Source organism: Magallana gigas, chromosome 6 (genome assembly GCF_963853765.1).
Source record: "Magallana gigas chromosome 6, xbMagGiga1.1, whole genome shotgun sequence".
NCBI classification, from domain to species: Eukaryota; Metazoa; Mollusca; class Bivalvia; order Ostreida; family Ostreidae; genus Magallana; species Magallana gigas.
The window spans coordinates 6,481,992-6,504,641 of record NC_088858.1 but is presented as its reverse complement, the minus strand read 5'-3'; the positions used below and the strand labels follow the sequence as shown (position 1 = coordinate 6,504,641).

Below are 22,650 nucleotides of genomic sequence, written 5' to 3'. Positions count from 1 at the left end.
TATTTGGTCTTTCTTCGTTTTTGGGAGTTGATTTTAATCAACTCTCCTATGCAGTTACTCAGGTAAACTGAAAGTGAAACAGTGTTTGGACCTAGGCACAAATCAACACCGCTGACAACATTTAGTTCTAATCAACAAATTCGCTGTAATGAGTTCTTAAGCGTCGTTCTTCAAGGAAACTCATTTCTAGATACCTTATAAATAGTCAGATTTTAAATGGTACGAACAATTTAGATATTTTTTGAAGTCGTACATTTTATGTATTCCTACGCAAGAGTTCAATTTAGTCTCGTTCAACCAGACGCTCGGCTGTCTCCGTAAATCTCCGACAAGCATAGAGTCTCTCTTGCTTGTCGGAGATTAACGGATACAGCTGAGAGTCTGGTTAAACGAGAGTAGAGTTCAATTTTGCTTGGATCCATACAATTTCTCAACTATTTCGATTACTAATACGTAGTTTGATGGACTAATTCTTTGAATATTACACAACATGATTGATATTGGATTTTCACGAAATTCCTGTAGGATTCATATTATAAAAATGTGCGTAATTCAAATACTTATAGGAATTTACTTGCCATGTAAAATAACATATCGTTGATTTTAAAATAAATAACAATCGATAAAATCAACTCCCGTCAGTACTTCAGTACTTTGATTTATCATTATATATCTAACTATACATATGTAAACCTCGAAGACGCTTACAATAGACAAACAGTCATCAGCAGTTAAAGAACTATGGTATCCTCATATATCATTGTTTTATTAAGTAGCAAAATCACAACAGATTTGTCCCTTAAAGACAACATACAACAAAGACCACAAGACCGCACAAAGCAAGAGTCTACAGAGACTAAGTATTGGTAATCAGATTTCAAAACGCATACACAAATAGTCAAAGAAACACACATTGAGTGGTAGGTCATTTAAAATTTTCTCTCGTTGAAGAGGTTTTGTCAGTTTAACAATAATATGGTTTTTTTAAATTTATGTAGAGAAAAATTGAGCTTAAGTATAAGAATTTCACATGAATGTATAAAAACATACCAGCAGGCCATTCTCGTCCTTTTTTCTCGTTGCTCAAAGTGAAGGTGCTTTTTGACAAGACCCACCCCCTCGAGTTAGACCCCCGGAACTGATTTTCAGATCAAAACACAAAATCTTTCAAATACATGCACACCATGCACCATTTAAACAAGATGCCCATGCGCCACATCGCTTACCTGAGTGACAATAGCCATAATATAATCAGCTTTTATTTTAGTCAATACACAACCCCCCCCCCCCAAAAAAAAAACAAACAAACAAAACAAAACCAAAGACAACAAGAACAACAACATCAACAAAATCAAATAAGCAAACAAACTTGGATAATGTAGTAGAATAGATGCTTGTATAATAGGGTTTTCTATTTTTCACTATATATTCTTATGTTTAACATTTAGCTCCTTTTGTAACAGGATGATTTTTTGTCCTGTCACATTTGTATTTGAGAAAATTTTAAGATTTTTCTATATATAATCCTATGTAAACAGTTGACACCCCCCCCCCCCCATTCTCCCCTACTGTGGCCCCATCTTACCCCTATATATGGATAATAGATTTAAAAGAATATATTTTAAGAATCTTCTTTTCAAAAACAAATTGGAAAGAAATGATGTAACTTGAATGAGGAATATATGGAGAATACCTTAGAATGCTTTCAAATAAGTAACAGTTTTATTAAGACTTAGTGTAATACAGAGAATATCAAGTTGTTTATATTGAATGATAAAATAGTATTGGTGCTTCTTCATTTTAATGAAATCTATAAACAGCCATCACGTGCACAACATGCATTTTTTAGCCATGATATTCAATCAATAAATTCAGGTCCCATTATGTCCTCCTTCTGTACCCAGATTGGATAATATTTGATCCCAAAATCCCCAGAAAAACTTGTAAGTTTCAATCTTGTGGCAAAACATCCTTTACTGAAATGCTTTCAAATGTTGCCTAATAAATAACCTCATATTTTTAGCTCACCTGAGCTGAAAGCTCAAGTGAGCTATTCTGATCACATTTTGTCCGTCGTCCGTCTGTCCGTCCGTCTGTCTGTCCGTCTGTCCGTCTGTAAACTTTTTACATTTTGAACTTCTTCTCTAAAACCGCTTATCCAATTTCAACCAAATTTGGCACAAAGCATCCTTATGGGAGGGCGAATATAAATTGCAGAAATAAAAGTCCGATCTGTATTCAAAGCGGAGAAAACCTTGAAACTGTAGAAAAAGGGGGGTGCATTTTTAAAAATCTTCTTCTCAAGAACTAATTAGTTCAATTCAACGTAGTTTAGCATAAATTATCCTTATGGGAAGGAAAATATAAATTGCAAAAATTAAGTGCTAATTCTGATTCAAATCTGAGTTATTACGAAAATAATAATAAAGGAAATGCGTGTTTCAATCAGTTTAATAGCTTCGGGCTCGGCATACGGTAAGAATTACCTACGGTAAAATGGGTAGGCAAGACTTGGTCTGAGCAAAACAAAAGATTGGCAGGTATTAATCTGCCAATCTCATTAAAATTTCGGGATATTTGATTGACCAGTATATTTGTATTCGCTGTAAATATTGCTGCAAAATAATGCGTATTTGGAATTGACGATTGCCGATCTGCCCCGGCTTTTATTTTGCCACGGCCCGAGTTTGCATACCCATTTTACCAAGACTCTTATTCCATACTTCTAAAACGAGGTTCTTTGTTTAAAGCAGCCATGACATTATACGAAAAAGGGTCGATCTGACTATGATGAATTTACTTGCTATGCAACCGTTCGCGTATGAAGGGAAATTTTTGAAACATGAAAAAAATATTGGTGCTGATTTTGTGAAGTAAATTAAGGCTAAATATTTCAATGCGTTGACAGTTTTCACACATGACGTTGGTGTTAGCTTGTTCTGATTTTCGTTTCGTTTTCATTATTTATGCTTTGTAACCTGGGAACTTTAGTCTGTATTTCGTGATTTTTACGTTTAAAATAAAACAGAGACTATGGTAAATCAAACAGTTAACAGTTTACCTGCGCAAATTAAGCAAAATCTGATGTAGGGGTACTGAAGTACAATTCATTCTATCGGTAAGTCGGCATTATCTTTTGCGTAATGGTAGATTAATGCAATAGGTTTTGTTGAGATAAAAATAAATTGTGTTCTTGATTTGTTATATATGTAGTGCATGTTTCTTGTGTTTATTTGTTACCCTACAATGTCTATTTACTAACCATATTTGAGTGTTAAGTTTCGAATTATAAGCAAGATACAGAGATTTGCTCACAATTCTATGTTTGTACACATATCTTAAAAGCTAAAGATTAAAAAAGTAAAAAAATTGTCAATATTTATTACGAAAATTTTCAAAGTCTGTTCTTCCAGAAACCAACTTATTGAATTGTAAACTTAACCTTTTTAGCTCACCTGAGGGTGGGGCCACAATGGGGGGGGGGGGGGGTCGAAGTTTAACAAATGAATATATAGAGTAAATCTTTAAAAATCTTCTTCTCAGAAACTAATCGGCCAGGAAAGCTGAAACTTGTGTGGAAGCATCCTCAGGTAGTGTAAATTCAAAGTTGTGAAAATCATGACCCTCAGGGGAAGGTTGGGGCCACAATGGGGGATCGAAGTTTAACATAGGAATATATACAGTAAATCTTTAAAAATCTTCTTCTCAGAAACTAATCGGCCAGGAAAGCTGAGACTTGTGTGGAAGCATCCTCAGGTAGTGTAGATTCAAAGTTGTGAAAATCATGACCCCCGGGGGTAGGGTGGGGCCACAATGGGGGATCAAAGTTTTACATAGGAATATATAGAGTAAATCTTTAAAAATCTTCTTCTCAGAAACTAATCAGCCAGGAAAGCTGACATTTGTGTGGATGCATCCTCAGGTAGTGTAAATTCAAAGTTGTGAAAATCATGACCCCCAAGGGTAGGTTGGGGCCACAATGGGGGGTCGAAGTTTATCATAGGAATATATACAGTAAATCTTTAAAAATCTTCTTCTCAGAAACTAATCCGCCGGCAATGCTGGAACTTGTGTGGAAGCATCCTCAGGTAGTGTAGATTCAAAGTTGTGAAAATAATAACCGCTGGGGGTAGGTTGGGGCCACAATGGGGGGTCGAAGTATAACATATGATTATATATAGAGTAAATCTTTAAAAATCTTCTTCTCAGAAACCAGCCGGAAAAACTGAAACTTGTGTGGAAGCATCCTCAGGTAGTGTAGATTCAAATTTGTGAAAATCATGACCCCTGGGGGTAGGTTTGGGCCACAATGGGAGGTCGATGTTTTACATTGGAATAAACAGAGTAAATCTTTTAAAATCTTCTTCTCAGAAACTAATCAGCCAGGAAAGCTGAAACTTGTGTGAAAGCATCCTCAGGTAGTGTAGATTCAGAGTTGTGAAAATAATGATCCCCAGGGGTAGGGTGGGGCCACAATGGGGGGGGGGGGTCAAAGTTTAACAAAGGAATATATAGGGTAAATCTTTAAAAATCTTCTCAGAAACTAATCAGCCAGATGATTCTTTATAATTGTTAAGACTTTGGCCCCAGGACAATTTTTTGGCCTCATGAGAAGGTTCATAGTTTGATGTACGTTTATATCCCATATATAAACTATTGTTAGGGATCTTTTTGAGAACTGCAATACTCAACATATGATATGACTATAAAATCATCCTGTTAGAAAAGGGATTAATGATTATAAACATAAGAATATCCAGGGGAAAATGGATTTTATTTATACAGGATCTACATGCATTATTGTACATTGTCCAGATAGTTTGTATTATGACTCCATTGAGCTGATTTTATCATAACTATTGTTCCTCAGGTGAGCGATGTGGCCCATGGGCCTCTTGTTCACTTTAATACCATATTATTTGATATCAAACTGTTTACATAAGGTTCCTTAAATAGAAAACTGAGTTCAAATAATAACCTACAAGTTGACATTTTTTAAGTGTTCTGGTGGTTATTACGTTGTAAAATTTTTAAATATGAGCATGCATTAATTAGAATAGAAGCCATATCGAGTCAGGGTTCAGTTGAGGCACGCACACACACACATTCGACAGGAGCGGTATAGGGTGCGAGGTGAGTTCAAATGCTCGAATATATGACAAATCGGTGACATTAATATGTGTGGAAAAAAACCCTCTGAACTATTCAGTCAATCAGGCAAAAATAAAAATATAGATTAAGTTAAAAGTGTGGATCTTCACTCATTTTATCTGACTGATTTGTTGCATTTTGTTTATTCATATAAACTAAAAGCAAATGATAATTTTCTCTCTTTTTTGCGTTATTACCTTATGATTTTGTTTTATCTATGATGGAAAATTTCCATTAAGAATACAAGGATATGTATTTATCTTCTAATAGTATACAGGCGCTTGATCTCAGTAACTCGGTCATTGATAACCTTATTTGGATAAACTTCTGATGAATTTAACGCGTTTGAAGAAATAATTGTTTTGAAATATCCTCATGATGCTTCATGGTTGTTTTGCAGTCAACAACATTACATTTACTGGTTGCTGCAATTTGGAATAATATATACAGTTCTAAACTAAAAGAGTTCTCAATGTCTTACTTTGGAAAACTATTATACTAAATAGTTTTTATCTGATACTCAAGATAATGTACCCAACATTCTTTTATACTATGAACGTTTGATGTGAATTTTAGCTCACCTGGTAAATTAAATGGCCTGTTACTTGATCACGGTTTGAGTGCCTTTTTGACTATCTGTATATTTCAACTCCTTATTGAAACTTTAACCAGACGTGGTACGTAACATCTTTTGGTGAAGAAATTTCAAGTTTATTTAAATCCTAAAGACCCTGAAAGAAAACAAACCGTTAATGTCATATTTTGTCAGTTATTTTGGTACATAAGATAGTTCATAAGTTTGTTCAATCAACGACCCCGGAGGTACATATATATTAAAGGCTCGAACAAAGTTTGAAGATTGTAGATTTGGTGGGGAAGGGGAATTTCCAATTCATTTTGAAATATATAAAATATATTTACCTAAGATGCTGTGAAAGATACGTGAAAACACGTTACTTAACATAGTTAATTTATGACATAAACCCCTAAAGTCAGGTCACTTTGGAGTTGGTAACATATTTACTTGTTCGAAGAAATACGTAGGGAAAACCCTTTCAGGAAAACTGAATATCCTTTAGAACGTGAAGACTTCAGACATGGACGCTTACTAGAATTCTTAAGGAGGGCAAGGTTATGTATTCTTTAACACTTTTTAATATCTTTTGCTCATAGTTTAGGAAAGGAGAGGAGGTTCCAAATTTACATCCTACATTACTTAAGATCAGTGTAAAACGTTTTAAGTTTTAAATCTATAACCTGTAGGGTTCAAGAAAGTACCAAAACTATGGTTAAACATTGAAAGTTCTGTTTTGAATAACTGCCGCCACTTTTGGGTTAAAAAAATAAAATCTGATGCAATAGGATAGATACATGAACATATATAAATAGATAAAGAAACATGCTCTGGACTGTTGAAGCAATATATATTAAGATTATTATGCATGATTATTATTATTAGGCATCATAAAGGTACATATAGCCACAACATATTGATTACAGAAAGGATTCACTATAGCAAGTCCACATTCAAGTCGTACACAGTAATTGGGATATAATGAAATCAGATATTATCATTTCTTGATTTCTCATATTCTATATCCTAATTTACATGGATATAAAGAATTACTGTAGTTTCAAAGGACTAAAAAAACCATGGCTTTGTGACTTTCTTATCTAAACAAGTTTTCTTTTCACACAATCTTATCTCATCTCATGATTTTTCAACTTGAATGCATATCAGAATATTTGCATTTTCTTGAAAGTGAGAGAGGATAAGATAAACAATGATCTGGGATTTCTTTCGACCATGATTTAGACGACGTATGAAGGAATCAAAATATGTTAATGAATACATTTTTGTATTTGATATCGTAAAGCTAGTATTTATATTTATGGTTTAGATTGGTTGAACATTGATGCAGTACAGGTGAACAATTTATTCCATAGGTTTTTTGTATATTCAACTTTATGTTAAATCTATTACCTTAATACATGGTTTATGTCTGGTTTTGACAAATGACTTAGTCTAAGACGCTTAGTGGACATCATACATGGCCATCTCACAAGTTCAAACATATGTCTGTGCATAAAGTAATAAAGAGTACATGTTGCCATTGATGGCAACCTAAAATCATGCAAACCTACTGAATAAAGGTAAGTCTCTTAATGCAGGGGCACGTCTTGAACTTAATTTATTGAACTGGAAGGGGAAGGAAAATCAGAAATTTATTTATATCAATAAAGTAGTTTAAATAATCACATGTAGTCATAATTGTTTGAAAGGGTATTTAGATTGTATATATTCATCCGCACATTATATTCTATTTTACAAGATAATTAAAACTGATGGAACAAAACTTGGACGTCGACGAGATTTGGAGAACGTTGAAGCCATGGGGATGCTATCAGATTAAACAAATGTGTTTTATGTGGGCTGTTATGCTACCATGTTCACTGCATCTGCTGGCGGTGGTTTTCATCGGTAAGCAAATGGTGGGAAAAGACAATACACTTGTGGTAAAGACTACATACGGTTTTCCAGAAAACTGACAACCTTCAGGAATTTGCCTGTGTTTTTATTAGAATAGTTTTAATTTACAGGATACAGACCCGACTTTCAGTGTGCCGAAATCTCGCCGGCCAATCAGAACAGTTCTATCAATTCTACTTATGATGTCACATATGACGAATGTTCGGTGACGATGTCCTACAACCAATCCAATTTCTCTCAGACGATCACTTCCTGTCCAAACGGCTACAAGTACAATGCTCACGACGACATCTCCTTTGTTACGGAGGTAAATGTTTAAACCATCAAGTTTCTGAATGTGAGAAAATTGACAAGTTGAGATGAACTTCCAGTAGAAAAGTAGAAACTTTTCGACAATTTTTAAAGATCTTTTGCGCCTTTTTTTTCAACAGTATGTTTGCATGTATTTTATTATTTCACCAAAATTGTCTTATTGCGACAAAATTGGTAGTATAAAAAAATCAACGGAATATAATAGAACGCCGATTGAAAGTGATATTATCAGACCGGCTATTGAAAAACAAGCACATATCTACCGTCATGGCGTCTTGACTTTTTTGTTTTTTCAGTGGGGACTAGTGTGCGGCGAATCTGCCAAAGTGGACATTTCTCAGTCCCTCATGCTCCTGGGTCAAGGAATGGGCGGCTTCCTGTGTACCGGTCTCTCCGATAAGTTCGGCAGAAAGACTGTGCACATCAGCTCTCACATCCTTCTCTTTGTTCTATGCCTTGTCACCGCGTTCATTCCCTCCTATATAGGATTCGCCATTCTCAGATTCTTCACTGGTATGGCTGTAGAGGTAAGCCCGTGTCTGTCAAGTAGAAATTATTACATGTAGTTGCAATGCTAACATTCATATTTGCAAAGATGTTAATAAAACGGCTCGTTTTTTCGGGAACTGTCAACAAGGTCAAATGCAGAATATATATCTTAATTTGTTTAAAATAGATATTGGACGTAAATTGTGAATCTTTGCTGTGGTCTAAAAAAACCACGATAACTGTATCGAAAAAAATGGCTCTATATAACTTTAATGACGTCACATCGAAAAAATGCGCGAACCTTTCATTTGGACACTAACTAAATATAACTTTCCAATTTTTAACTGGTTTATTGAATAACCATCATTTGGTCAATACAAGGAGTGGTTGTAGAATTAAATATGATACCGGTTTATCATAAACAGGGTTTGTTGTTGTCCGGCGTTACCCAGTATGTAGAAACACTTCCGATGGAGTGGCGATTCTGCGCAGAAGTCATTGGACTCGTCGCCTGGACGACAGGAATTGTGATGCTTACTCCCCTAGCTTACATCATGCAGACCTTCTCCTGGAGATACCTTCAACTTCTCCTGGCACTGTTGTCTGTGTACAGTCTGGTAGAATACTGGTACAGAACTATCCATCAAAGTAATGGTAGAATACTGCTACAGATTTATCCATCAAAGTAATGGTAGAATACTGGTACAGAATTATCCATCAAAGTAATGGTAGAATAGTGATACAGAATTATCTTTCAAAGTCATTGTACATTTATATACTATCAACTAACTTTAACTTCCCATAGCAATATTAATTTAAGATGTGTGTTTTGTTTCAGGCTGTTTGACGAATCTCTTCGATGGCTCATGGCAAATGGTCGCTTGGACGAGGCAGAAAAGGTGGTGCGGAAGGCTGCTAAAATGAACAAAATGTCTTTTGATAAAGTCATTAGTATCGTCAAAGCTAAAATGATTGAAATGGAAGCTCTGGACAAAGAAAATGGTTCTATACAGGTTGCATCTGACCCCGATGTTGTGGTTGAAACCTACATTCCTAAAAATACGGAAGTCAAGAAATATTCAATGGCTGACATTTTACGGGATCGGTTGATTTTTATCAATTCTGCCATCATATGGTTCCTATGGTAACATTTTAAAATAATTAAATTCTGATTGTAATGCCTCATTTGATTGGCTAAACAAATTCATATATATCGTATAACATAACTTGCCTACGTCATCACAATAAGACGCGCGAGCGAAACGTATTAATCCGCTTGACGTTACGTTTAAATTTTGTACAAATTAACATATTTTATCTAATTAATGGGCCTTATTATCTAATTTAAATAGTAAAAAATTAAATTATAAGGAATAAATTTAATTTCTACCTATGTTATACGAGTATAACACAACTTGGAACAGTTTATGCTTTTTTATAAACCGCTTCGGGGTTTATAAAGCGTAAACTGCTCCAAGTTATGTTATATCGTATAACATAGGTAGAAATTAAATTCATTCCTTAACAGTTATACGAGTTTGATTTTATTTAAAGCAGTAAACCTGGTTCCGTTCAAATATAAACCTATAAATTACAAAAACAACAAATTAAAGGTTTTTTAAAAACAATGTTGGAGTTCCTGGTTATATACTGTCTAGTATTCTGATCAATTTTATAATTCTACGGTTATAATATTAAGAACTGACATTGTTGTTACTCTATTTGCCTTCTGTGTCTAAATATTTTTAAACTTCCTCAGTAAAGCTGTAAAGTGACAAATAGCAGTTTAGTTTCAAGTAAAAATTGACTCTCGATCTGCTTGAGAGTGTTCTTGTATCATGCTTTACTTTATATGGTTAGTGTGGGTTTAAAAACAACCTGATGCAGTAAAAAAATATTTAATATACTTGTAAACAAAAGCCGTCCCGAATTTAAGACGAATTGCAATAACTGTCACGAATGCAAGGATCATCGTTCATAAAGCATCCAATAATTGATTCAGAATCCATTGTTCTCATTGCAGTTTGTGTTTTAGATCCCTCTCCGTCAACACAGTTATTGCTCTTGGTTTGTATTTGATTTTGTTTCTCTTTTGACCAGGGTGACGAACAGTCTAACGTATTACGGACTGAATCTGATTTCTACCACACTGTATGGAAACCGTTTCGTGAACTTCTTTCTTCTAGGCGCCATTGAATATTTCTCAGCTCTGACTGAATTTCTTTTGTTAAACAGGTAAAATATATGTAACCCGCATTTAGAACTTAAGAACACTAATATAATGGTTATCTAGTTGCATTGTATAGTAAGTAAAATGTTAGAACCATTTTAACAAGAGCTTGGACTTTGAGTAGTTGTGTCAAATAGCAATGTGACGTAGGTCTGTCTATTTCATTGCTGGCCACTCAGCCATGTCTTTGAAATCAACAAGATTTGTCTGGCTTTTGAGCTAAGACTATGCAATCGGTGCATATATCGCTTGAAACCGCTTCATTTTTTTTAAACATGTTTTGATGCAAGAAATAGATAGCTACGTCCAACCGAAAGTCCAAGGTCTTGTAGAAATGGTTTTACAAGAGGAAAATGATTCTATCTTACAAAATTAAACATATTCTTGTTTCTTTTAATACATACAAATGTACATGTATAAAGTATTAAATTACAAACCTTGACCTATATGATATACAAAACATTAGAATGGATTCCAAATCAATTTATTTTTTTATTTTTCTGTACAAATGAGAGATTTAGCAATACGAATTGAAATTGTAATCATTTAATATTTATTCGTTTGATGAGATATCGGCGCTTCTGATTGGTCGAAAAATTTCTTTGATACCTGCATCAATAAATTTTTTTGCCGGATCTACTTTTCTCAACTGTTCTGATCAAACACTATTTATAGAACGGGAATTTCCAAAATAAACACTGTCAACAAAGTGTAATGTTGTGTCTGTTTTATTGTCAGCAAACAAAATACAACTTTATAAACATAAAAACTTGAAAGTCTAACCTTCAAAAATAAACAAAACACAATATCTTATTCACGAAATAGAAAATTAAGCGTCTTCTAACGATTTCGCCTGCTTGAGATCAATCAACATTACTGCGAGGCTGGCTGTTCCTTTTCCGGAATAATTATAACGAACATATAGGCCCATACACTTTCACGGTAACACTGCTGTTCAAATTTGGTAACGATGATTTTTATATTTACACAGTACCCTACATGATCGGTCATCAGAAATTCAAAATAAGCATCGTTATGAGTACAATGCATTAACTCCTTCGGCGCATTCCAAGCGGCAGATACTAGTATACCATTTAAGTACATCACTGGCTATCTAGTTACCACAACGTTTACAAAAGTCGCTTATACATACTATTCTTTGTCGACATAACAACTATTTTCGTCCACGATCGCCTCTCCTTGGATGGTTATGTCCAGTTGCATATTCCACCGATCTCACATGAAAACTAGTTTTATTACGAATTTTTCTGCACAGTGAATAATATCACAAGCTATCGCATGTATTTTCCTTTCGTTTTCAATTCAGTCGGTTCTGATTTTAACTCACTATTTGTGTTTAATCCATTAAATTCAGTACAATAGCTCTGCATCAGCTGAAGACGCATCCATTTTGAATATTGTTGCTGTTGTTGTTTTGTATTCATACGCGCCGCTTTATTTACATTATTTACATTTTTGATCAATGACACTTCACATTTTTTGATTTGAAAATGTTATATTAAATGATAAGAAATGAAGATAATAATTTTTCTATTGATCGACGTATCAAAGAAAAAATTGACCGGAAAACTTTTTCATCAATGCGCTACGCGCATTGATGAAGTTTTCCGGTCAATTTTTTCTTTGATACGTCGATCAATAGAAAAATTATTATCTTCATTTCTTAATAATATTAATGAAAAATATACAGTACAAATGGAAATTATAAAACCAAAAAAAAAAAAATGCAAATCAAATAACAATTACAGCGTATAAATGAAAATAACATTATTAACAGAAAAAGTAAGATTTCATTGAAACAATTATACGAAAGCTTGGCTCAAGCTTTATCACAACAGATAAAAATCTTAACTTTGTGTCTCAATTGTAACTCAACTAATGACACCGACATTTTTGTTAAGTATCATAAATGCCTATGTAAGCCGTTCTAAACATTAAAGATTGGGGAAAAATTGAAATTGAAGACTTTGAGCTCAAATGTTGAATTTCATTTTGTTGTTTTTTTCCTTCAGAATTGGAAGGAAGAAGACTTTGATTTTCCTGATGGGTATATCTGGGATATCTCTTCTAATCTCTACACTTATATCAACATTAAGAGGTATTTCTATCAGCGTCAATTACATGTATTCCACCTCGTGTGTGTGTGTGTGTTTTTTTTATCAATTGCTTATATTTTCTGAACGAGTACATAGTGTATATAATGGGTACATTTCGTTATCAGTTGACCTGTGACTTTAAAAGGTGTAGATTTAGACGATTTACAATTTCCGATATTCGACAAAAGGAGTAAGTACGCTATTTGACAGAAACTAACGATATAATCATGTATAATAGTATGGTTTCAAAACCAGGGAGAGTGCACCTGTTTGGGGTGGGGATTGTTTCTTCTTCCTCTCTTTTGATCCAAAACCACCCTACCTGTTTTTTAATTAACTGTAGGAAAATAATGCCCCATCACGATTTTGAGATTTTACTGATGTGCATGTTTTACTTAGATGCCCCACTTCCAAAATTGCTGATACAGTGTAGGTAGGCGGTTGGTAATTTGCTGAAAAATACCGTTTCCCTTCATGTATCATGCATTTATCATGATGCTATAGGCGATTAATGGGCAATTGATAAAAAAAATATACAGCGAATAAAACTGTTCACGTGCAATTAAGTGTAAATAATAAGCTTCTTTTTGATGTTGCTTTTGGTCACTGATACATTAAGGTGGTATGGGACATCTGTCGATATTAATGTGCATTAAAGTACATTATCACTGGATTAGAATTTTCAAATTTAACTATACTTAACCAAAAATACGTTTCAAAAATTTTTAAATCCCCTTGCGTGATTCAAACTTATGACTTACAGGTCCGTAGTGAACTCTCCGACCCACTGCGCTATACGTTGTTAGATAACAATTTTGTGAAAGAAATTATTTTTAAAATATACTTGATGTTATTGTTTACTTCGATAAATAATACGTCACAACATGGAGCTGTCCCATACCACCTTAAGTCTCTCTGGAAAAGGGAGACGCTGGAACATTTGATCTTACTTTAGGGGACAGTTCGGCTCTGGGCTACCTGGCGACGGCATTGGTCCTGGTTGGAAAGTACGGTATTACCGGAGCGTTCAGTTCCGTCTTCCTGTATACATCCGAGCTATACCCCACCAATCTAAGGTATTTGGCAATGCTGGTGACTTAGTAGTACCTATACATTGATATAATTATAACATGCAATGAAATATGTTCAGAACATTGTCATTCAGCAGTATATGAAAAAATACGTATAAAGAAACAGCATATATAAGATAAATAATTGTATTAAAATCCAATTATCAACAGGAATTCTGGTTATGGATATGCCTCTGTTTTTGCCAGAGTTGGTGGTGTTTTAGCTCCTTTTTCAAGTACTTTTGTAAGTATTAACACAATACATGTAGAGTACAGGGAATGTTCTGATGTACACAAAGTAATCGTATAACTGCGACAAAAAGAGTTCATATAGGTACATGTAGAAATAATATACGTGTGCATATTTAAATAATACAGATTTCGCAGTTGCGTGGTCAGTTTCAATGTTGGTAAGTTTGCAAAATGTTTTTAAAATCCGATTCTATCTGTGATAATCGAATTTTGAACAATGCAAGTTATCAACATATAAATTGTAAAATTATATTTTTAATTGTCAGGTTGGTGATTATGAAGATAAGATAAGCACAGTTAAATAGTACACGACCAATATATATCTATGTCGGCAGTAATACGTGCGGGCATAATTTAAATATTTTTACTGACTTTTAGCACAGCTACGTGGCGTGGGGACCCGGTGTGGTATTCAGCACCATGTGCTTTCTTTCCGCCATTATGATATTTCATCTACCGGAAACACGTGGCCGAGAACTTCCTACCAGTATAGAAGAACTTAAAATGTGGTATAGAGAACACAGTGGAATCCAAAATTCTGGAACCAAAGTTAAAAAAGAAATTGCCCAGACATAAAAGAAGTTAATTACACAGTTCGTGGAATAAATTAAATTAAATATGCCACTTTTTGTCATGTTTTGTTCACTTTTATCTTTTTATACAGACACGCATGTGCACTGAAATTACACATCAAACGCCCCCTCTGATTGTTTGTTTGGATACTTAGCGCTAAAAAGCAGCTAAAGAGTCTTGACATTCTCATATAATACTGTTGGATATAACGGTGCAAAATCATTATGAAGAGCGAGCCCCTAGGGTCAACATATTACAGAGACCACACAAAGAGAGAGCCTTGAAAGATCAGTCAGAAATTTTAAAACGCTTACAAAAATATTAATATTAAAACATAATGTCCTCTTGCTGTGAAGGTGAAGTGGTCATCAAGTTTCTGAATTAACATAGTTTCCAAATGATGAGATTCCGTCAGATTAATTAAATCATCGATTATTCTTTTGATAGTCCAAATGGATAGAGACGTGAGTGCAATGCGGAAACCGGTGTATATTTAGAGACCAATAAAGAAAGAATATTGATACCAGTATCATCATCATTACTATCGAAACCCGCATCACGTGAAATATACATATAGAGATAGAATTCAATGAAAATAAAACGGCATGGCGAATATAAATGTCGTGACCATTTCAATAGATATATACGTAGTTCATTATTATGTATCATAACTTTTAGGGACCAGGGTTTTTCTGTTAATGAAATACGACCACGCTCTTCGAATATATTGAAATAAACACCCACATAAACATTAAAAGTAAGCTCGACATTTTGTCATATAACTTTCATTTAACAAAGTCACACAAAAAAAGAATACACTCAGCTCACATCAACTACTGTAGAAGCAGAATATTCGATTGGGATTTAATTTGTTTATTTTCGTTGGTAGTGCATGTATTAATCAACGAAATTAAATCCATGACGAATTATTAACGTAAGCATTCATAAATACAGAGTTGATACGCGATATATTTTTGAGACTGCGATATGAAAATTATTCCCAACGAAATTTTATTAGGTTTAAAAACAACGAATTTTTAACCCAAAGAACATAATCATATGCTTTTACAGGATTTTATAACAATGATCTTTACTACATCGTGAGGTATGGATTTTTTTTTATCCATAAACCACATACCCGATAATTACACCAGTTACATTGTTTTGTGATATTTACTTAATCAGGATTTCAGTGCGTGTTGGGGGGGGGGGGGGGGGGGGGGGGGGCAAAATAAAAAGCAAAATATACGAGTTACCGTTCCTTTCCTTCCGGCCAGTTATTGTAAGCTGTCAGAACGTCATATCTTGCATAAGGTATACGTCCTTTTGTTCTGAATCTCATAGAAAATAACTATGGACGAAAGGCAGGTCGGCGATTTACTGCACTGCACGCGATGGAATCAATATATCTGCAAATTAATTATTCTCTTTTGAGAAGTGGACAGGCATAGCCAACATCTACTTCGCAAGTCTTCATATTTTGATTCTGGAAAATGTGTAAATGTGGGAACCAAAGACGGTTTCCACTTTAACCCATGTTTCGACTCCAGTTTCCCTGAATTTTCTTAACAGACCTACTATTTCTACATTTTAAACATTATTGCATATCAGAAAAAAATCAACAATAACCCGCTGTCATATCATTTTCTCAACTTCTACATTCCGGATTTAAATTATGAGATCACTTGCTATAGGTAGTTTAAAGGGACTTGGACACGATTTGAGATCAAAAATTTTATTTTTATTTTTTATGTTTAAAATGATTTACTGGTGCATTTTAAATGATTGACCAAAATATTGAATGTTTAAGTCAAGTTACAAGCGAGATACAGAGGTAAGAACTGATTGTTATGCAAACAAAGCTGGAGTCTTATAGTTGTTTACAAAAAATGTAATGTAGATAATTACAATTTCTTAGACAAAATGACATGTAAAAAACATTTTAAACTTGTTAAATATCTTCATAAATACTATTATCAACAAAAGAAAGATATATTTGATTGAAACTTACACAAATACAACACATATGTAAAAATGACAATATTTGAGCTTTGTTTACAAAACAAAGAATTATGAGCTCTGCATCTTGCTTATAACTTGATATTTGACTTTCAAATTTTGACATAACATTATAAACCTCTATATTTATAAGTATAAACATTGAAAATGGAAAAATAAAATTTGAAAATTTTAAGTCAGATCGTGTCCAAGTCCCTTTAAAAAGTAGAAAATTTAGAGTCCGAAAAAACGAAAAATATTATTCTGATTGTAGACTTTAGATTAAAGGTATTTTTCTTATAATTTACAGAGGTATATAGGACAGTTTTACAATTTAAGACAAATTAACAAAATGCATACGACAAAATAAGTAACTGTCACATGAAACAATGAAAATTCTTTATTTCAATGTTTCTTGTATGCTATATTAATCAATGTTCGTTTTAATGTTTAAAAACAGATGTAGAGCAAAATTTGTCACCATAAGAGATGGCTAAAAAGGGGAGAAATACCACACTGTGATTTTGAGACTCGGTATTTGTTTGTACATTGTAAGATTAAGTTGATTAAGCTACGTTTTCAACATTATTGTATTAAATAGGTTTCCAATTTTATCCGAAACATAAACATTTAATCTGCGCTGACCTAGATAAACAATGTGATACACAAAATTTAAACCCGGGATGTAGAAGTTGCGAAAACGATTTGACAGCGTGTTAGTGTTGATTTTTTTTATGATATATGGATGCAATTATGTTTAAAATGTAGAAATAGTAGGTCTGTTACGAAAATTCAGGGAAACTGGAGTCGAAACATGGATCGAAGCGTAAACCGTCTTTGGTTCCGACATTTACACGTTTTCCATAATCAAAATATGAGGGCTTGCGAAGAGAAGTGGATGTAGGCTATGCCTGTCCACTTCTCAAAAGAGAATACAAATTAATGGGAAACTTTAGATAGAAGAATTACATGCGCGGATCCAGAAATTTTTTCCAGGGGGAGGGTCAGACGGTTATTTGAGTGATATTCTTTGTAATTTTTTAATGTGATTTAAACAGAATTGGAATTTTGCAGGGGAGTCCAGACACCCCTGACCCCCTCTCTAGATCCTCGCGTGAAGTATACAACATTGACATGCTCATTTTCTATCAGTCCGATTAAAACCACACCCTTTCTTCTTAAATGTATGGGATAACTGTATACAAGAAAACTCAAATTTCTTTAAAAATGTCCAGATAGAAGCAGGTAGAATAATTATAGGTCTTCGGAAAAACTCAGATTGGAATGCTTGTGAAAAGAGAAAGACCAAAAACTTTTATTATTCTACAAGATTGTTTATGATATACATGTACTATAGTAGTCCCTCTATAATCTTACCTTTTAAGGTGGCTCACTACACCTTGAAAATTACTTGATTATGATAAATATCATAATGGATAAGAAAATATTTAAGTCAAATAGGCAAAAAAATGTGCAATTTTGGATGAAAAATTGCATTTTCAAAAATTTAATTCAGTAAACATGAGCAAAAGCTCCAGGCGGATTCGAACTCATGATCTGCAGTTCAGAAGCACAATACTTTCACCACTGAGCTACGACGCTATACAACCCAATCGAATGATATAAACAGTTTAACAAAACATTTAAATCGCCATCTTCTGACATAGTGTCTTAAAAAGTACAAGTCTAGGTGTAGTGAGGTACCTTAAACTACTCCCGCTGGTTACAATCTTCGTAACGTTGGTAACTTTAACTTTGTTATACCAGAGTCTGGGACAATTTCATATTACGTGTATAACAGGTTTTTGCTATCAACTACATGTATTCAGCCATGTAATAATTAACACTGGAAACAAAATGCAATGAGTCCTTTTCATCCTTTAAAAACGTGCTCAAAAAACAACCCGTCGAAATAGCAAAAATGTCAAAAACAGTTATGAAAATCGCAAAGAAAATAGTGTTCACTATCAGCTTTTAAACCAACATTTAAGTGTATGGAACGCCATAGCTGCCTTATGTGCCTATTTCTTGTGAAGATGGTGCTTTATTATATTATGCTGTGGTTATATCATGTGAAGATGGTGCTTTATTATATGAAGATGGTGCTTTATTATATGAAGATGGTGCTTTATTATATGAAGGTGGTGCTTTATTATATGAAGATGGTGCTTTATTATATGGAGGTGGTGCTTTATTATATGAAGGTGGTGCTTTTTTTATATGAAGATGGTGCTTTATTATATGAAGGTGGAGCTTTATTATATGAAGATGGTGCCTTATTATATGAAGATGCTTTTTAATGTGAAGGTGCTTTTTTATGTGAAGATGGTGCTTTATCATACGATGGTGTTTTTTTATATGATGGTGCTTTTTAATGTGAAGGTGGTCACTCGGAACCCCTCTTATTTTTGAATACTGAGTTAACCATTTATGTTTTATCTCGAAATATTGAAAGTAAAACAAAAAATTGATGCGATCAAAATCCATTTGATACACTATTGCTAGTTCCTCTTTTTTCTAGCACAATTAGTATATAAGCTATCGAGGAGATCTAGCTGTGTACGACTTTACCCCAACCGAAATTACATCTAGTTTAAAGTGACAACTATATAATAACGGAATATTACAAGAATTAAAGCCTAGTAACGTTATCCTGAAAAGCAGAAAATTGAATTTACTAATTATTTGTGTTTAAGCGAAGGTTATGCCCTAGCAATCTGATTAAAATAAGATCTTTGATCCGCTCTTAATTGGGAGTTGATTTTAATCAACTCTCCTATGCAGTTACTCAGACAAAGCGAAAGTGAAACAGTGTTTGGACCTCATCACAAATCATCGCTGCTGACAAGACTTAGTTCTTGAACATAATTGATAAATTCGATGTAATGTATGCTACAGCATTGTTTTTCAAGGAAACTTATTTATAAATACCTTGAAAATAGTCAGATTTTAAATGGTACGAACAATTTAGATATTTTTGTAGTCGTATGTATTCCTTCGCCAGAGTTCAATATAGTCTCGTTCAACTCGACGCTCGGCTGTCTCCGTAAATCGCCGACAAGCAGAGACTCCCTTAATTGCTTGTCGGAGATTTACGGTGTCAGCCGAGCGTTTGGTTGAACGAGACTATAGAGTTCAATATTGCTTGGATCCATACAATTTTCGAGAAATATTTCTATTACTGATACATAGTTTGATTGAATTAATTTTATCTTTAAATATTTTTTAAGATAATTCATATGGGGGTTTCTCGACATTCTTGTCGAAAAGTCCAAGGAAAGGTCTACTATACTATAATATAGCTCAAAGAAAGCCCTTTTATAAGTGGTAAAGGCAAAAGTAAAATGTCAAGAAATACTGACAAAATATTGTATTATTCAATTAATCATATTTGTCAATTCAGTTGAGATATATTGTACAGTTCATCTCGTAACATAAATACTTATTATGCTAAAAAGGAGAAACTAGCAATTGTGTATTAAATGGATTTTAACTGTATCAATTTTGTTCTAGTTTCAAAAGTTCGAGATAATAAATGTTTAACTCAGTCTTCAAAAATAAAGTTCCAAGTGACCATCTTCACATTAAAATGCACCATCACATAAAAAAGCACCATCTTCATATAATAAAGCACCATCTTCATATAATAAAGCACCACCTTCATATAATAAAGCACCATCTTCATATAATAAAGCACCACCTTCATATAATAAAGCACCATCTGCATATAATAAAGCACCACCTTCATATAATAAAGCACCATCTTCATATAACAAAGCACCATCTTCATATAATAAAGCACCATCTTCACATGAAATAACCACAGCATAATATAATAAAGCACCATCTACATATAAAATAGCCACATAAGGCAGCTATGGCGTTCCATATAAGTGACACTTCAGTTTGTAACAATTATGGACACACATGTGAAGATAACTTTCATTTTTTTCTTACCTGCCCATCTTGAAGTGATCTAAGACCATTGCGCTTTAACAGTCTTCAAAATACTAGAAATCTCAAAAATCTCAATTCTGATCAAGTTTTACATGTTTTGATTTTCAGCGATAGACAACTTCCCTATAAAACTACCGGTAACTGCTCAATTTTTCAAAGAGTTCAACTCTAGATCAAGTCAACAAAAAAATTCTAATTTACTGTAACACTTTGTTCATAATAAACATTTTGCATAATATTATCATACATAATACCTCAGTTTACCTAAGCACTCTCTTATTCTTATATTGTATTTTTTCTTTGCTGTATGTTTCATTTACGATAATTATTCATATAATATTATTAATTTTTTTATTTTCTATCATTTATGACTTTTTTCTTCTTTTTTGTTTCTTTTTTTTTTCATTTCTTCTTTTCTTTTTCCAAATTAGTTCGAATTCCTTTTCTGGTGCAATAACCTATTATAACAATGTATGTACTTATTACACTGCATACCTAAATAGAATTAAACACCAGTTATAACTTTGATCCTTGGGAAGAGGACCTACATAGACATTCTAGAGGACTTAGATTGGCACTGTCTGATGTCCAATCCTTTTATGTATCTATTCGCATAATAAAATATTTGTTAGATATAAATATCCAGACCTCCTGAGAATTATTGATAGCATTGATGATCATTTGACCCAGACGGCGGGATATGACGACGCGCTCTTCGTTCGTTAACCCTGACCTTGGAATTTTTGTCTCCTTGACATCAAAATATTCATGATAATGAATTCCGTGATTCTGATGGATTGCAAAGACTGACCTAATTAGCCATTGTCTGCTTTATCTAAATTACTCATGTTTAATGGCGACCGGCATTTAATTTGAAAAATTCTCAACATGACAAAACAGATTTAAAGCAAAGCACGTGACTTAGCCCACACATCTACATCAATCAGGTCTAAGATCATAGGAAGGCATTAGCCATGAATTGCAACTCATTGTTACAAAACACCTACATATTTCACGCTGTTTTGCGGATTCAAATTCAGAGACGGTATTGTTGACATAAGCTAGGAAACTATGATCATGTCACGAAACTGCGTACTGTTAAGATGAATTGTTATTGCAGTTTCCCTTAAGCTTGAGTTATCGCACTTCTTTTATAAGGTACATAATCAATATTCTTTATCTTTATTATTTTAACAACATCATTTACATAATAAGTCAATATAAATGGTACACATTATTTATTCTGAATGAATTTTTACGCTTAATCATGTACAATGTATACAGTCAAGCTTCCCTACCCCCCCCCCCCCCCCCCCACTACATATCACAAAGAGAAAAATAAAATAGACGACTTTCAATGTACAAAAAATAACTTTCTTTCAAATGTTTGTTGACAAGATAGTGAAAAAACATGACTTAAAACTCCTTGAGAGCGATATAAGTGCATATTGGAACCACGCTTTAACTAGTTAAAAAGGCGTTCATTTTTGTGGAAGCAAAAAACCCCATTTTTTGCAAGGATGGAACACAGTCAAAATGTGACCCTGTACTTAAAAGTTAAACAGAGGAATGCATCTGGAGTTTAAACAAACTTGAAGTGATCAACCATGTAAGATATTGTTTTTATCCCATGCAAATGTGCACAAGCCGATGACACGAACAAACCTCTACTGAAGTATGTATAAAAGAAAAATTAAAGTGCATTTTAAAACCACACGCCATCAAACAAATAACGGATAAAAGCAAGGTCTGCTGTACCCGATAATCTCTCCCCTACGTCACCGACCAGCGCGCCCCCTGTCGCCTACCACCCGACGCGGCGGGGGCTCTTGTCTGCCTTAACATGACTAGAGGGCAGATCACAAGATTTATGAACAAGATTCCATTTCCGCATCGTGATAACTTTTATCGTAATGATTTATTATTAAGTTCTGTCTTGAACATTAGCAAATTGTGAAAAAGCTAATTGTCTACAAGGAACATTTAAATCCGACCCTTTGATTTTTTTTT

The 22,650-nt window shown here is 33.8% G+C and overlaps 1 protein-coding gene across 3 annotated transcripts; it reads left to right on the top strand.

Moving 5' to 3' along the window:
- The first annotated feature begins 5,017 nt into the window (after positions 1-5,017).
- Positions 5,018-14,741, top strand: LOC105340355 (organic cation transporter protein). 3 transcript variants are annotated; one of them, XM_066087615.1, is made up of 12 exons: positions 5,034-5,133; positions 7,053-7,078; positions 7,485-7,633; positions 7,753-7,949; positions 8,251-8,481; positions 8,869-9,071; positions 9,282-9,587; positions 10,544-10,678; positions 12,707-12,792; positions 13,746-13,866; positions 14,032-14,104; positions 14,491-14,741. In XM_066087615.1, the coding sequence occupies exons 3-12, from the start codon at positions 7,498-7,500 to the stop codon at positions 14,686-14,688; spliced, it is 1,686 nt and encodes a 561-aa protein (XP_065943687.1). In that variant the 5' UTR covers positions 5,034-5,133; positions 7,053-7,078; positions 7,485-7,497; the 3' UTR covers positions 14,689-14,741. The 3 variants fall into 3 exon arrangements, with proteins under 3 accessions (XP_065943685.1, XP_065943687.1, XP_065943684.1); XM_066087612.1 differs by having other exon boundaries at positions 8,869-9,128; XM_066087613.1 differs by lacking the exon at positions 7,053-7,078 and having other exon boundaries at positions 5,018-5,133; positions 8,869-9,128.
- Positions 14,742-22,650: the final 7,909 nt, after the last annotated feature.

Bases quoted from the DNA above. Each gene is read 5' to 3' on its own strand.
- LOC105340355 (XM_066087613.1), top strand. From the start codon at position 7,498: ATGGAACAAAACTTGGACGTCGACGAGATTTGGAGAACGTTGAAGCCA. The intron at 10,679-12,706 runs GTAAAATATATG...TTTTTCCTTCAG, and splicing joins GAATTTCTTTTGTTAAACAG to AATTGGAAGGAAGAAGACTT. The intron at 14,105-14,490 runs GTAAGTATTAAC...ACTGACTTTTAG, and splicing joins CTCCTTTTTCAAGTACTTTT to CACAGCTACGTGGCGTGGGG.